This window comes from Anopheles coustani, chromosome 3, assembly GCF_943734705.1.
Source record: "Anopheles coustani chromosome 3, idAnoCousDA_361_x.2, whole genome shotgun sequence".
Classification (NCBI taxonomy): Eukaryota; Metazoa; Arthropoda; class Insecta; order Diptera; family Culicidae; genus Anopheles; species Anopheles coustani.
Window position 1 is genome coordinate 74,934,371 of NC_071288.1, and position 15,882 is coordinate 74,950,252.

The 15,882-nt window shown below is 41.0% G+C and overlaps 1 protein-coding gene across 3 annotated transcripts in view; it reads right to left on the reverse strand.

The window, feature by feature from the left end:
• Positions 1-453: 453 nt before the first annotated feature.
• Positions 454-15,882, reverse strand: part of LOC131259492 (dystonin) — a 113,130-nt gene continuing 97,701 nt past the window's right edge. For 2 of the 3 annotated variants that reach the window (XM_058260995.1, XM_058260997.1), the window contains 10 exons: positions 15,391-15,435; positions 14,602-14,679; positions 14,060-14,349; positions 13,753-13,982; positions 13,547-13,664; positions 8,922-9,079; positions 5,641-5,795; positions 4,509-4,802; positions 4,102-4,161; positions 454-3,160 (listed from right to left, as the gene is read on the reverse strand). In XM_058260995.1, coding sequence (XP_058116978.1) covers positions 3,001-3,160; positions 4,102-4,161; positions 4,509-4,802; positions 5,641-5,795; positions 8,922-9,079; positions 13,547-13,664; positions 13,753-13,982; positions 14,060-14,349; positions 14,602-14,679; positions 15,391-15,435 — 1,588 coding nt within the window. In that variant the 3' untranslated portion in view covers positions 454-3,000. Of the gene's footprint in view, positions 3,161-4,101; positions 4,162-4,508; positions 4,803-5,640; positions 5,796-6,253; positions 6,430-8,921; positions 9,080-13,546; positions 13,665-13,752; positions 13,983-14,059; positions 14,350-14,601; positions 14,680-15,390; positions 15,436-15,882 lie in introns of all 3 variants that reach the window. The other variant, XM_058260996.1, reaches the window with a different exon arrangement.

The window sequence follows — 15,882 nt, forward strand, 5'->3', positions numbered from 1 at the left end:
CAAGAGGGCTGAACCACCGTACACTTTAAACAATTTCTATAAGAAAGTATTACTCACCATAGATCCACACCATGCCGACATATGGCGATGGATATGCTGTATGTAACCGACCAATCAGCATCGATCGAGACGCCATTCAAATATTTGTGGATATGAGTGCAATGTCGTAGGTCAGAAATTCAGAGTCAGGTTAAATCTAAATCGAAATCGCATATGGATTTTTTTTTTTTATTTAACGATCTGCCGTCTTGCGTTGATTTTCGAATGCATTCGTCAATCGTTTTCGTCGAAATAAATGATCGTTAAAATCAAAACAAACGATCGTCACTAACCTTGACCAACTTCGAGATCATCTCAAGTCTATGAAAATTGACGATCGCTTTATTTACCATCGTTAAAGTTAAACAAATCCGTATGCGATTCAATCTGTTATTTATTTGCTTGTTGATCAATTTCTTCACTGCATTCTGAATAGTAAAACAGCGGTGGTTAGATTAATTCTTTTCTTTATTTCTGTCAATTTCGTTTGTTACAGTTACAAATAAGCTAGAGTTAATCGTTTATTTCCTCCGAATGGAGAGCAATTGGGTGTGGGTGTATTTTTTTGTTTTTTTCTTCTTGTTTTTTCTAAAAAAAATCTATTAATCTACTGAACAACAGAGCGCGCTACGAGATTATGTACTAGGGTTTAAAGTTAAGTGTATGTATATAATTACAAAGGGGGAGCTAATTTTGCGGGGGGAAAGGAAACCTTACGGTTGCGCAGCAATTGTAAATGGAATTATAGTCGGGCTCGACGTTACACTTTGCCACCAACGCAGGGAAAGCCAATTATATAAAAAAAAGATAATGAACAATCGGCGCGATTGGAAAAGAAAATCATTAGCTTTGTGAAGTTAGTCGTCGTTTTTCGATCGTCCGTCGCCGTCCGGATCGCCCTCGCTTATATCACTACGTTTGTTACTATATTTTATCGAACACGGCGCGCGTAATTACTTTTATTAGTGTTTAATGATTAATTCCTGCTCGCTTGCTTTCCTTGCTTCGCCGTCGCTCCTTCCCTACCCTGCGCTTAAGGACTAAATGACTTTTTTGTTTGTTGAAATCGACACCGAAGGAAGCCGCCGGGTATGCGGGGACAGATGCTTTCCACATCCGTGCCCATTCAGCGGCATTCCGTTCGCCTCGCGGGACGCATCGATTGCGAAAATTGTATATAACAACGATTTTTTGTAAAAAAAAAACAAATAAAGACGCATGAATGTTAAGACGTAAAGAAAATAAAACAATAAACAAATCAATACTCTGTCCTTCTCAAAACGTTTCCATCATAATGGCTCTCGGTGGCCCAGCTGTCGTTCATTCATCGTTTGGCTCACGGCAGTCCGCTGCATCTTGGGTTTTCCCTTGAGACAAGAAAACCCCTAGCAGAACCAATGCATTCATTTTCGAATATTTACTCTGTTCTGTTCGGTAATAAATATTCTTCCATCGTACCGAGTAGTTAACAAGCACGGTAAAAGAAGAGGTTAGGAGATTCTAGTTGAAGCTCGGGGGTAACCTTTCGTTAACATTCGGCGCGGAATCGAAAAACTGGCGATTTTCTCAATCCCGCGCGCATTTTCTTTTCTATCTAGACTTTCAGATAAAGCAACGGAACCTCACACGAAAGGCTATCTCCTTCCCTCCCTGATCGATAATGTTTCCTTCATTTCTTCCCTATCTAGGTAAATGTCGTCCGATGTAACTATCGCTTGGAAACCGTTGAAAAAGAAACTCGACCACAAACGGTGGAAAAGCTGGCGATCTTTTCCGTCTCGTTGCGCGACGCGATTTTCTTTTTCAAGAACCTGTTTGCGATTTGGTGTTTTAGTTTAGTTTCTACCGAGTCCTATCGGATCAAGGATTGGAATAGAACGAAAAAATATTAATGTGACAATAAATAATTGATTTGTTTCCTTTTTTTCATATGATAGCTAAAGAGTGAAGAACATAAAAATATGAAACGAAAAGCATCGATAAAATCGATGAACAAGAACAAAAAACAACAAAACAGAAGAATGCCAAACCAACGGTCGGAGGCATAATTTTGCTTCGTGAAATAAACGGAATGATGCTTGGGTTTTGTGCCGGATGGATCGTTGTTGCTATTCTCCTTGGGCGTCGTCCTAGCTTCGGTGAAGGTAAAACTGGCGATTTTTACCTTCAAACCCCGCACACAAACGACGCAATACTATGATCTTCCGGGCAGATGTATGTTTTTGCTTCCAAGCATACGAATTCTAGTTATATTTCACAACTACTTTACTTTAACGTTTTCAGCAAAGAAAAGCTCTGGCATAACTGGCAACACCTAGTTTAGAACTTCCTGTTAACAATTTTCTGGCATTTCCCCCCACAATGCACTGTTGACTTTAGTTCCTACACTGGTTCAACCTTCTGTGGTCTATGGTTTTTTTTTGTAATGCGAAGGCGCTTGGTTTCAAAACTGTTAAAGAATCAAAAATAATTTGATAGAAAACCAAGAATTCTATCACCCTGCAAGTAGCCCTCTTATTTGTTGCTTTCATTTAACTTTTCACTTCTTGCTGCTCGTATCCTCTACGTCCGATCGTAGACTTTCATTTGTTCCTATGACTGTAGATCGATTGCATAAAAATTCTGTGCCTTGAGAAGAACGTTCGCACACTTTTGTTTGGCGATTGTTGTTTGGCCTCGCTTGGAATTGGTTCGTTCGTGTCTTAATGCTCTACTTTCGTTTTCGATCAGGATGATTATAGCGATGGCTCTGGGTGTACCGGGGGGAGGTGGTGTTATTTGTCTCCACCGGCCACGAACGTACACGTTGCGATGCGGATGCTCTTCTTCTCATTGGCGTTATTGGGGCTCACTTCCTAATACTTTTGCACACACCCGACCGCCTTTTAGTTGTGCTGCACCTTCCCCTTGTGTTTAATCCTGTGTGGCACTGGTTGACGGGGGAAAGGGGTGGGGGTTTTCTTACAACCGAAACGGTGCCCGCTTCTCGCTCGGGGTTGCCCCGCGTGAGTTGCGGCTTTCCGGCCGTGGCACGGTCGTCGTGCTGCCGGGCGTGCCAGGTTCTACCGACGTTCGGCGGGGCGTCTGCATGCCGGAAGGCGTCGATGCTCCGCTCGTTTTTCTGTTGATCGGTGCGTGTTGCAGGGGGGAAAAACAAACAAAAGAACGTTACGTTAGAAAAAAGAACCTGATATGTGATATGTAAAGCAACAACTAACTCAGTAAGAACAAAACTGAAATATAAGCTTTCACACTGACAATCGTTGTTGTAACAAAAACAATAGGATGCATAAGATCTAAATAGAAAATCAAATTACATTGCGACACAACGTCGTCACAAATAAATGTGAAACGTAAAACAAAATCATTTGGAAATTAGAATATTTGGTTTGTTAAAACAAGTTAGTGACATAAGCAAGCAATAGATCATTCAACTCATCAGCAAAAACATAACGATCACTTTGCAGTATGGAAAATACTATAAGAGAAATTGGAAAAGCATGCAGTTTGTCGTTCATCGGTTCAACCGTATTCGGTATGGAATAAAACATTTTGGGGTTTATGCCCATGTAACAAAATTTCATGTATAAAACGTAAAACTAATCAGCAACGAAACTTTGAGGAAGCAAACTAAGCGTACAAAACACGCCAAATAATTTGGAGGTTGTGCCAACGACAACGCGTTGTCCGGAAAAAAGGACGAAAGCAGAAACACTAACACGCAGGTGTTGTGCACACTAGCCACAAAGAGTAACTAAAGGTTGGCAAAACGAAACGAAACGGAACAAAACCGGGACGCTAGACGTTCCCGTTTGTTCTGCAACAATTACCCCGTCGCTGACGATGAGTTGGACACGTTGGACGTTTGACGAACCGGTATCCGTGAGCGCGGTTGACTATAGCGTTACAAGGTCCGGAAACAAATCGTTCGGTTAGTAAACAGTTAGGAAGGAGGTAGGAGAGAAAGAGAAACGAGATAGTGTGGGAGCTGTGGAGCTGGTGCAATCCGTTTCGAAACACTTTCACCGAGATTCGACACACTCCTTTGGTAGGAATAATTACCTGCTGTTTGGTAGTCCGATTAGTGTTGGTATGCTGGATGATCGACTCATGCCACCGTTCCTGTTGCATCCAAGCGAGTAGTTGCAGCAAACCGCCACAAGCCATGAGTTGTTAAGTTGCGTCAATGTGTTTGTTGAGGGTTTTGTAAATTATTGGATTGATTTAGTGAGCGATGCGCAGATGCGGTTGGTTGAGGTTGAATTTTAGGTCGGGTTAGGTTGGTAGGTTCCGTGTCGTTTTGCAGCAGGCGATGCAGTCAGTAAGGCATGGTGCGGGATATTTAGAGGTGTTGATGTGAGTGGGAGGGATAGAAGAGTAAAATTTATATTAACATCTATGACATATTCGAATTAAGAAGAACGGTTGAAGGTGGACGGAGATATGTGTGCGCCTCCCCGGATGGTTACCTCGTGGGAGCGGGCGATGCGGCCCCGGAAGCCGTCCTCGATGAGACCCCGTTCGTGGTGGTGGTGGTGGTGTTGCCGGTGCGACCCGAGACGGATCCAACCGACAGTCGGGACGGCCGCGGGGTCGACGTTTGTGTGAGACGGCGGGTCGGAATGCGCGACGGGGTCGCGTCGTCCGTGCTGTCCAGCGACAGCGTGGACCCGTGGCGGGATGGGGGCTTCGAGCCGGCGCGACTGGCCGGCCGGGAGCTGGGCCGAGAGTTCGCCCTCGAGCCACCCGGTGTCATTTGAGATCTGCTGGAGAGTCGATAACGGCATCGGGACGATTAGAAATCGCGACAAATCGATTTCAGATAACAACAAGGGAAGGGACGCAAACATCGAAATACACCGATGTTGTTTTCTTTCCTCTTTCCATTAACTTAATTTAGCTCGTACATAGAAGGAATCAATTGGTTGCAATAAACCGATTCGATTCACTAACACAAATTTGCATTTCTTTGCAGGAATGGTCAACTTTAGGGATGGAGTTCGAAAAATAAAAGTTGAAAAAAAAAATAAAAGTCTGTCCATAAAATCAAATTCTATCACTATTCCTTTAAACTTTATGGAACGATTTTGAATAATAGAAGTTGATCGATCGAAATTATTATTCCGTAAGAAATGTTCATCAAAGGTACAATTTCTTTAACATACATAGAACGAACCTAACAATTCATTTTTGTGGCTCTTCAACTCTATAAACGGAGTGATGACTTCGCGTAAACTATTTCTCAATCGAATCATTAGGTGTTGATACTTGTTGATTAAAAAAAGGTAGTGGTGATTATAATTAAATTTGTGCATTTTAGTTAAGCTTATTCATGACGGATCACTTTGAGTGTGTTCAGGTGAAACAAATTGTACAAATTAGGATAAGTTTTGATTTATCTTGTAAGTTTCGGTTTAGGCAGCCATCGGTGAGATCAGTATTTGTTTATTCTATTTTATATTGACTCCGAAATTGGCTAAAACAAATGCATTAGAAAGCAAACCATGGGGTTGTGCTGCTTCTCGAAAGTGTAAGCATCAATTCGACATGTTGAAAACATTTCTTCCAAAGGAGGGAGATGTTTTAAGTGGAAAGACTTACCTAACTGGCACTGATGTTTTACGGTTCGGCGTCTGGAAGCGTCCTGGCGTTCCGAGGCCGCTCTCGTTGTCGCTTAGCGAATCGGGCGTCGAGGCGGACAGCGATGAGCGTGAAGGACGCGACATCGAGATCGATTTTGCCGAACGTTCGCGTACCTGGGCGTTTGGTGGGCGTTGCGCAGAACGGGAAGCAGGAAGAAATGGGTCAGTAAAATGTACAGGAAAAATATTCACTGAAGAGGAAGGTCCGGGGGTCGTTAAAAGAGGAGAAATGATGGTGGAACAGGTGGAGCGAACGTCCCGAAAACAGATGACCTCCAGACGGATTTACGATTATCGATTTTCCTCCGGAGACACAAACCACACATACACCCGAGACACAGTTACAACGATCTAGATCAAATGGAACTTTTGTACTTGACACCTAGAGGGCGCTAACAAGGTTTGAAAAACCGATAACGAAACGATAGTTACGATGTGTTTGGGAAACGAAACGAATAAATAACCAAAAACGAAAACAACGCGATGGCAGACGACGGTGAGGACGTTGCCCTCTGGTCTATCTTCCTGATGGCGCGGCAGACTGGCAGGGAGCTGGCGTGGAACTGACTTACCCAATGCGTCGACGGATGACAGTGAGGGGCGTGTGGACTGAGCGGTGTCGACCGGGAGCCGCCACGGATAAAGGCGGTCCCACTGGACGTGACGTGCAACGGGTAGGTACAGGGCAGATTGCCCTGAGCGCGCAACTGCTCGAAGATTGGCATCAGTTCGGCCAAATGTTCGTCAGCTGGAAAAATTGCACGAGGTTTTGGTTTTTGTTTGTGAAACAGGCTACAGTATTCCTCGGTTCGCGTCCTTGTTCTCCTAGTTTAGCTACTTTGCTTACTATGCTTTTTACTCTGTTCATAACGCTTCAACTAAGCCGTGAGAGCCTGATGCTGGATAACATTTCACCTGAGCTGAATTAGCTACTGTTTTCCTTCTTCATTTCTATCAGGCTCTGTCCGGGGCGGAATTATGTTGCACGAAACCAACAATATTGCCACGCTTGACTTAGCAGCGTAGGGATCAGCGTGTAGCCTTTCGTCAGTGCTATAGCTTTTCTGTTTATTAACAATTCCAGCGGAATTTCGTTGCGAGCATGAAGAAGAATATTGCAAGTGAGATGCATGGCAATATGAGCCCTCGTATGATAAGCACGGTAAAATCGGGGAAAATGCATGTTGTTGCTATACTCTTATCGTATGCAATGCAAGATGTGGTTTTAGTAAACAATGGCTGACAGATTGTGAGAGCGACAATCCAATCGACGAGAAACAATGTAAAGCACACCCGTGTGATGTGGTGTACGAGAAGTGCGTGTATAGCCGGTTATACGCACACTCGACGGAGCCGTTGCAATATGCACAGTGTTAGAGAGAGGTAGAGAGACAGTGTGTAAGGACACCAGCAATGACGATATGGTGGTGAATCTTGCATTTGTATGACTCATGATTTCACCCCGTAAGAAATGAAATTGAAATAATAATATAAATCACTCAACAGAAAACAAAAGACATGCAAAAAATCCAACTCAAAAACTAAACCGATGAAAGATGATGAAATAAATAGAAAACACACATTCAAACATTCCCGAGTATCAAAATAAAAACATACTCTCATATCGCAAGGTGCTGCAGTAAGAGGAAAAAAAACAACAAAACAGGCAACTTCAAGAAACTAGGACAGGCAGGTGGTGCAATGGAAAACATTCATCGATACTTCGCAAAATGCATCATCCTTCGCATACTGTATGTGCAAAGATAACTGTACCAAACGAAAGGAACTACCGACAGTGACAATAACAACAACATCGAACAATTTCAAACTAGTCAATTGCATTTCAACACACATCGATCAACGTCGTCTAAGACATTCACTGTACGATCCAAGCGCAACACGCGATATACGTACCTTTTCGCAAATTGGGATTGACGGGAAGTGAGGGAGATCGGTAGAAGATTACGGAAAAGGATCATTCAATGGGATGGGACAATATTTTTTATGAAACAAGGTAACAAGAAAAGAGAACACGACCAAATGGTTTGGGGGAAAACGAATTTTTCGAAACGATACACAGGAGTATTTCATGGAAGAAAAAGAATAATGAAACAAACTGTTGATGCAAAAAATTAAGAAACAAAAAAACATTGCATTCATAAACTATCGACAAAAATAAGGATGTATGGGATTCGACACGTGAAATGAATTAGCATTCATTTATCAAAAGCCGAATGAAACTATCCAAATTTTCACGTCAAATATCACCTAGATGATATCGTTACGTGTGTTTTACCCATCACATATAGACATTGTGTACAGCGAGAGAATACATTCATTGATAATCCTCGCAACATTCATGATTGTTATTTTAGATACTGATAGTTGATAGAAGAAAAAAAACACATAGGAAGACACCATTTAGAAAGGATTTGAGACAACGAAAATTACAAAATCTGTAGACTACACTTAACGGCTAGAAACTATAGAACGGTGGTATATACACTAATCAAACCGAAAACAGCATCTGCCTCGGCTGGGAGAACCTAACGTGTGAAACGATATGTTACGAGACCCACACCAGTAGAGATCGAGTGGTTTTACAGTGGACAGGAGGGGGCGAGTTTAACGCCACCGCCGGGCCAGGTTTTGCACGTAGGTGATTGTGATCTAGTCATTCTATGGTCTCCGTAATGCTTTCCCAACTACTGACAAACGGGTGATTGTACAAGTTATGTGGACAGGGCGTAAGAAGATCTTCGTTCGAACAAAAGGAAGAGACGTATGAAGAATTCGAGACTGGAGAGATCTGGTCAAGTTTTGCAGAGAATCCGGTGTAGGGAATGTGCACTCGGGAAACAAAATCGAATAATCGTTTGCAGGAGGAAAAAGAAAAACGGAATGGAACAGTAGAAGATATAGATAGAGAATGGGAGTAAGACAAGAAAGTAACAGAAGTAAAGTAGGGAAATTATTCAAACATAAGTTCTTGTTGTGCAAAACAGAAACATAGAACCACGTCGAAACACAAATTACGTATGAAAAGATCAAAATTCAAAAAAAGTGTTAGGGGTAGGTTAAGGGATTTTTCAACAAGTACAAGAGATAAAATAAAACGGAACCTTCCAATTCTGGTGGACATTAAAAAAGAAAAAGACACATCCAATGAGAGAAGAAACTGGGAGAGAATAAGAAGGAGCAGAGTGAGAGACAGAGAGAGAGATAGAGGGAAATATTTACCTTCACAATAGGACCTTGTGTTGGTATCGGCGAGCTGGTTTGATTCGATCCGGAACCGGCCGAGCCAGACATACGCGGCTTAAAGGCGGCCATCGACTGCGACACACCGTCGGCTAGTATGAACTGCTCACGTAGTTCGATGTTTGTGCGTCCCTTGGCTATTATTTCGGTTTTGAATTTGTGGTTTTGAATTCCGATTTTATTCATTACAACGAGGCGGGTGAGTGAGAATGATGTAATGCGTGAATGCAGGGGAGAGCAATTTGAGGGGTCAGGTAAGTTTGATTAATTATAAATTGTATATCAATTCGACCAGCACACATGTGATCGGGATCGCGTCAGTTCAAAAGGTCACACGTAGTCGGTTTAGAATGATATTATTCGTCGGAATAATTCGTCCAGCCGAAGAAGGGATGAATATGTCCGTATCGTTCATCGCGTTACGAGTAGTCCAGCATGTTCAGAGATAATCAGTGAAATAAAGGACGATTGAGCGTAATGGGAAATGATTGTTTTTGGTGGGGGTTTGATAGGAAAGAAAACAAAATGGTAAGAAGGAGAAAAGAAAAGAATTCCGAAAATGAAAGATTTTGAAATGCAAATTTTGTTAGATCGTTTAATAATTTTTGACCAAGAATAATAACGAAAAATTGGGTACCCATCACCAAAAACCAAAATAAAGAAAGTGAAATTGGAATGAAGAATAAATCAAATCGAATGTAAATGTATGTAACCAAAGGGTAAATTATAAGCCAGTGGAAGGGATATATAATATTTATATTGGGAGTAAAGATGGAGCACAAAACAAAACGTTTAAAAGAAAGAAAAACAAACAAATATAAAATAAATAAACAAAACAACACAAATAAACAAATCAACTCAATACGATACTAACACTAAAACTTAAAACTAAAATACTGAAGAAAGGTATAGTTATAGTATCTGGTCGATCCTTCAACCCGATCAATTATTTGTTTAACGTATACATTTCTTCAGCAGTTGAAATAATAACTTATCAAACACACTCTACGGGTACCAACTAATAAAAAAGTATGTGCGTTACACCAGGTGAGGAACTCAAAACGCGGCATGTGTTTCACAAACTTAAGAAACAAAACGACGAGGGCAACTTATGGGTGCGAAATGGTTTGGATGGATGTATGAGTTATATTTTCAATAGATGTACAACTGCATCTATATATAATGTGAACGGTAAGCTTAGGTTGCCGAAATGTTTGAAGGAATTTGCCTTTAGGCTATATGATATGCAATTGTGGCAAACGGGATGAAATTTCATGTTCACTCTTCCTTTGATGAGTTTGGTTCGCGTTCGATTTATGTTCCTCTTTCTTCCAATTTTGTGTACTAGCCGAAGCAAACAATGAATGACGAAAATAGTAGGCTCTCACAAACAATGCGAAAGAAAGAATTAACTAAACAAACGGGAAGCTTGAAAATAAGTTAATAATTGCAATTGAACCAATAATGCACATAATTTTTCATTTAAAATAAAAAGAATAATATCATTATCAACATATTCTAGAAAATTTTTTTTGACATTCAGCGTAAAACTAAACTATGATATTCGCTAAAATATATTACAAAATTCAACAGTCAAACAACTTACATTAAAAACTAAGATAAAAATTAAGCAATGTAAAACAAAAATAAAAACAAACACAGATAAACAAAAACAGATGCCAACAAAACGTAACACGAAAAGCTTGCTTAGCAATTAGAAGAAGCATTTAGAAAGTATAGAAATATTGCTCACGATAAAAAAAAATGTGACGATAAAACAGTAGAAGGTGTGAAGTTGTAAGTGCGATGTGTAAAACATGAAGTTTAACGTAATGTTTAGTGTTCGTGCGAGTGATGAAAAAATGAAATCGGAAAAAGTGCAAAACGTACTGTGTGTACCAGGTGATTGATTTAAAAATATACTCAAGGTATAGTTGCCATATGTCAACAGATACTGCATTGAATGTACTGGAAAGTATCACTTCAAAATAATTGAACTCCTGTTACCAGGATAGTCATGGCGTGGACATGTTTAGACTGGTATGAATGATAGATTTGACGATTGATAATAACATCGTTTCGTTCAGACAAAGAGTAGTATATTTTCACGATTTTCTTTTCAAGATATAGCTACAAAAAATCTGCTCTTTATTTTTTACAACAGTTAACAAACAACATTCACGATACGTACAGCAAAAGAAAAAGAAAATCAAAACGTTAAAACTTTTCAAACAAAATTTACGATAAAAAAAATATTGCAATAAATAAAACAAAACGGACACAGAACTCGAAAAAAATGATTTAAGTGTTTCAAACGAAGTGAAATAAGTCATTGCATAGGCAAAAGAGAAACCGAAACCAAACTTATTAGCGACGAAAGATAGAAAAACACAATCACACACACATACGACGAAACACTAAAAAGTCTCAGCGTTCGGCAAGTGCACACAAAATTGGAAAAGACTATTGGCTCCGCATGGCGACGAGAGGCAACCACTGACCGCCCCGCTGTCAGTGGCCCTTTTCGTTGAGAAAAATGTACCGCGGGCCTCCGCCACCGTGGTCGGCGAACTGAAATTTCTTCCGCTGCCACATCAGCAACTGTCGAAGGCTTAGTAATTCAGGCTGCTTACACAACGGACAGCAGGCTTCGTGCTGGCGGGGATCGTTCGGGTTCGGTAGTGGCAATACCAGGGCCACTGTTGCCGTATAAGGACGAAAGTGTAAAGCATACGCAATTTGATTGGGCGACGGTGAATATAGCAATCCGTCGCCCGCGCGAAAATATAAAACATTGGCCAACATAATAAAAGAAGGCAGCAGAGTTTATAACAAATGAAATTAAAATCAAAATAAGGCATGGAAAAGCGGTCAGTTAAGTTAACAAAATCCCATTAGCGCGCCATGGTTTCCATGTTTGGATTCATTCAGTCACCCGCGTTAACGAAACCATTTGTGGTGTTTCCATTTATCAAATTTTCCGGACGCGACGCAGACGAATCCGCAGGATGAGATGATGGTTGAGATGTGTGTTTGTTGGCAGTGTTGTGTGTTCGTTATGACGGTGACATTGGTGTGATGTTGATATATGTTTTATTATGTAGTTTCACGAATATGTTGGTATTTATTTAATATTCAATATAATTGACGGTTGCGAGCCGTAAAGGAACGGATTCATGGTGTGTATGCGAGTATCGAGTATGTTAGCGTTAAAAGAAAGAAAAGAAGGAAGAAATTGGTTGATTAGTTTGTTAGAATCACCACGCGGCCAGCAAGGGGTGGATAGGTACGATGATGAGGCAAGTACGGCAGCAGCACGTTAAAAAAACACACGCACACATAAAAACACATACACACTATGAGAAGGACGAATGAACGGCGTCCACCTTCCGAGTGGATGCGAAAGGAAGATTTTGTTGCACAGAAAGCGACGATAGAATGATGCGTTTGAAAATATTTCAATATGAAATGCACTTCATTTAGTATTTAGTATAGTTTTCATTGCTTGCACACGAAGAACAAAAAAAGCAGTTGAGCATGGAAAAGTGCAGTGGAATGCTACATTTCCTAGTTAGCAAGGCGAAATTATTGCACATGTATAGAACACCTCATTAGCTCTTCAAAGTTTTAGCATCTGTTTCGAAAATTAACCTAATTTTGATGTACTAGTAGTTGTTCATGATTCCTTGTTGGTTGTTAGTTTTGATTTGATTGATCTTTTGCACCATTTGTTAAATGAGCTTCAGGCATCCAAAACCGTTGCTTTATATCGTCAAAAAACTGTTAAACACGATTCATCCAAACTAGACACAAGCAAAGGTGGTTAGCCACAAGATAAAGAGGAAATGTTTCTCTTTGGTATAACTGCTACAAACATCTCTTAAAGAGATGGGCCAGTGTTGTCACAAGGCATGCAAAACATAGGACACCGGGCGTTATAGTAAAAGGGTGGGGAGGAGCTAGCTTTGGAGGAATACAGAAACGGCTTCTTCATAAGAGCATGAAACTCCCGCGATGTTTAGGGATAAGTAGAATTGTTAATAAACAGAAGTTTGCGTTCTTGCCGACCATGGATTATTTTGTTGTACGCTTAGTGGCGATATTAAAGTAGCTCGTGGATTAAAAACTTCGCCCGTTAATATTATAGATTGTTTTTTGAAAGTGTCAAAAATTTTGCATTAAAGCATTACTTTATAGATTGGTTTGAGAAGGGCACTTGGGGAAGTGTTATCACAGCTCACCATTATTGTATTCATGTTTAATCATTTGCACCAGCAGTTAGAACTGGGAGAATTAGCGAATGTAAAAGAGTCCTCCTATGAAACCTCTTATTGGCATCTTTTTATAGTTTGAAAATTTGATGTTTTGAAAATAATTATTAATTATTGACTTTCTCTTCAGCCTACTTTAAAACGAAGCATGCGAGTAATGCTCCATTATCCTCTAACGAAGGAATAAATGGTAAGATTGAATTTGTCATGTTTTTCACCATTCAGCTGCACTAATCTTATCTATCTCTATGCCTAAAACTAACCTAAATGCACGCTAAAATAACGTGTAAAAGTAAAAAAAGAAAACAAGAGTGATGGAATGACAGTACGTACCTCGGCAAGGATCGTTCTTGACCAGGAACTCGTCGAGCGCTACCCAGCCACCTCCGACACGTACCATGACTGTGCTTCTCAAGATACGCACCAGGCGGAGCTTCTGGGAGTCACCGAACTAGAGGGCATCGAGTAGGAGAACGTATTACATTTTTGCTTTTGTTAGATACATGCTGCTTTTTCGCAGCCTGCACAACGAGACATACCCGATATTTGCCTTCGCCAACCTGGAACACGCGGAACTTCTGACGACAGGTGCACAGCATGACCAGCCGTTTCACCTCGTCGTGGATCTTGTCCGCTTCGGTCTTGGGCTTACGGTCCTGCCAGTCCGGTCGCAGGGCCGCAATGAACTCCTGCCAATCGATCAGGCCTTCGCCGTTGCGATCAAACAGATCGGCCACTGCGCCCATTTCTAGCTTGGATGTGTCGAACTCTGCAGGTGCAAGAAAATTAATATTAGAACCAAGTGAGCATTGCACTAAACCGCACACAACTATCCCTAGTACATACTTGTTCCGATGATGCCATCGATGAACACCTCCCGTGGTATCAGGCCATTGTTGTCCTTGTCCATCTTGCGGAACAGATCTGTGAGGCGCGACTTCTTGTGGTTCATGAACTTCAGGAAGCGCTTGCGCCACTCCTCCCAGCTGAACTGGCGGACGCGCTCCACGTCCTGCAGGTAGAGCAAGTGGTCGTGCAGGCGGCGCTGTCGTTCCCACGCCAGCATCCACACGTACCGCCACTTCTCCCACAGCAGCTTGGCACGTGGCGACCGGAGTTCCGTATCCGCTTGATTGCTGCAATGAAATGTTTGCAACGGTTAGCATTTTGTTCTAAGGTAAGCCTAACGCTTCATGCAGTGAGATAAATGATGTGTACAATATGATACAAATGATGTCCTGTGTATAGGAGCCACAGCTCGCTCTATTTGACGATGAGTACCATGATCATGCGAATGGCGAATGTTTATGTGGTACGATAAGAGGATGTGTTAGTGGTTCACCACAACCGACAATTTTCTAGAGCGGTACAAAACTAATCTACAATACCTTGGCGAAAACCGTGGACCGTAATGTGGCAATCGATCCCGCTCCGGCGTTTGCGTTTCGCGTCCAGGACTCACGCGGCTGCTGGTGGTGGTAGTAGTCGTTGTGCGGATATTCGTAACATAAGTGTGCACGCAGCGGTGGCAATGGAGAGGAGCAACGATTCACACAATGGATATTGGTATGCCATGTTTCCAATTATATCATTATTTGAATTTTCATTTTTCCCATTTCGGCAGTACCGAACGATGAACGATGATGCATGACAATGTACACAAAAACATACACACAGCGGCAAAAATGACGTCGAGTGCAGCATATTTTGGAAATTTCGAACCGCAGAATACATATTCACATAGATGATTTCCAGCCAGGCAAACGCATACACATAATAATACAGCATACATAAATTCAGAACGGCAGCGACGATGATACATAACGGCGAACAGTACATAAGAAAAAGAAAAAAAACAACCAAACAAAGATATATATAACAACAAGCATGCAACGAAATCGAATGAAAATGTATGTACAATAACGTATACAGCGAAGAAGAAGCCTGATAACCCTTGAACAGTGAAACGTGGAATGAGACAAATGTTTAAATAACCGTATTCCCCATATACCAAAATGAAAAACTTTAGAATACTAGACACAATTTAAGTTTAAGTGTCTACAAATGTCATGACATTTGTTTGACGAAACATTGAGGAAAACTATTGAGGCTTATTCGTGTAAAACAAAGAAACAAATACCAACTTAAGAGCTAAGAACCCATTAACCAATACACACCTTGTACGACGTGAATTGAGACCTTGATCACGCGATCCCTTGAAGCTGCACGAAATGAAGAAGGCGAAACAATAGGAAGCGAGAAAGAAAGATAATACACGCAAACAAACAGAACAAACATATGAAAATGATGAAGTGAAAGACACACGGTGCATGCAACGATGGTAAAAACTTATGAGCACAATGATATCATGCCATGCTAGCTTCATTAAGATAAGATGGGAGCACACTGACACAAATGAATATGAAATGCGCTATAATATAGGCTCCATGAATGCCATCATTGATAGATATAATATGCACAGCTTTTACAAAGAACAATGGCTAAAGATTCATGGTTGTTTTTTTTCAATTAAAGACTCTAAATAATAATAAAATATACCATTATTGTTTGTAGAGCTATGACAACTCAAAAATAAGAAACGTAACGGAGAAAAGTGAAGCACAAACAACCAAAAACGTAAAACAAACCTCTGCTTGCGTCCTAGGGTG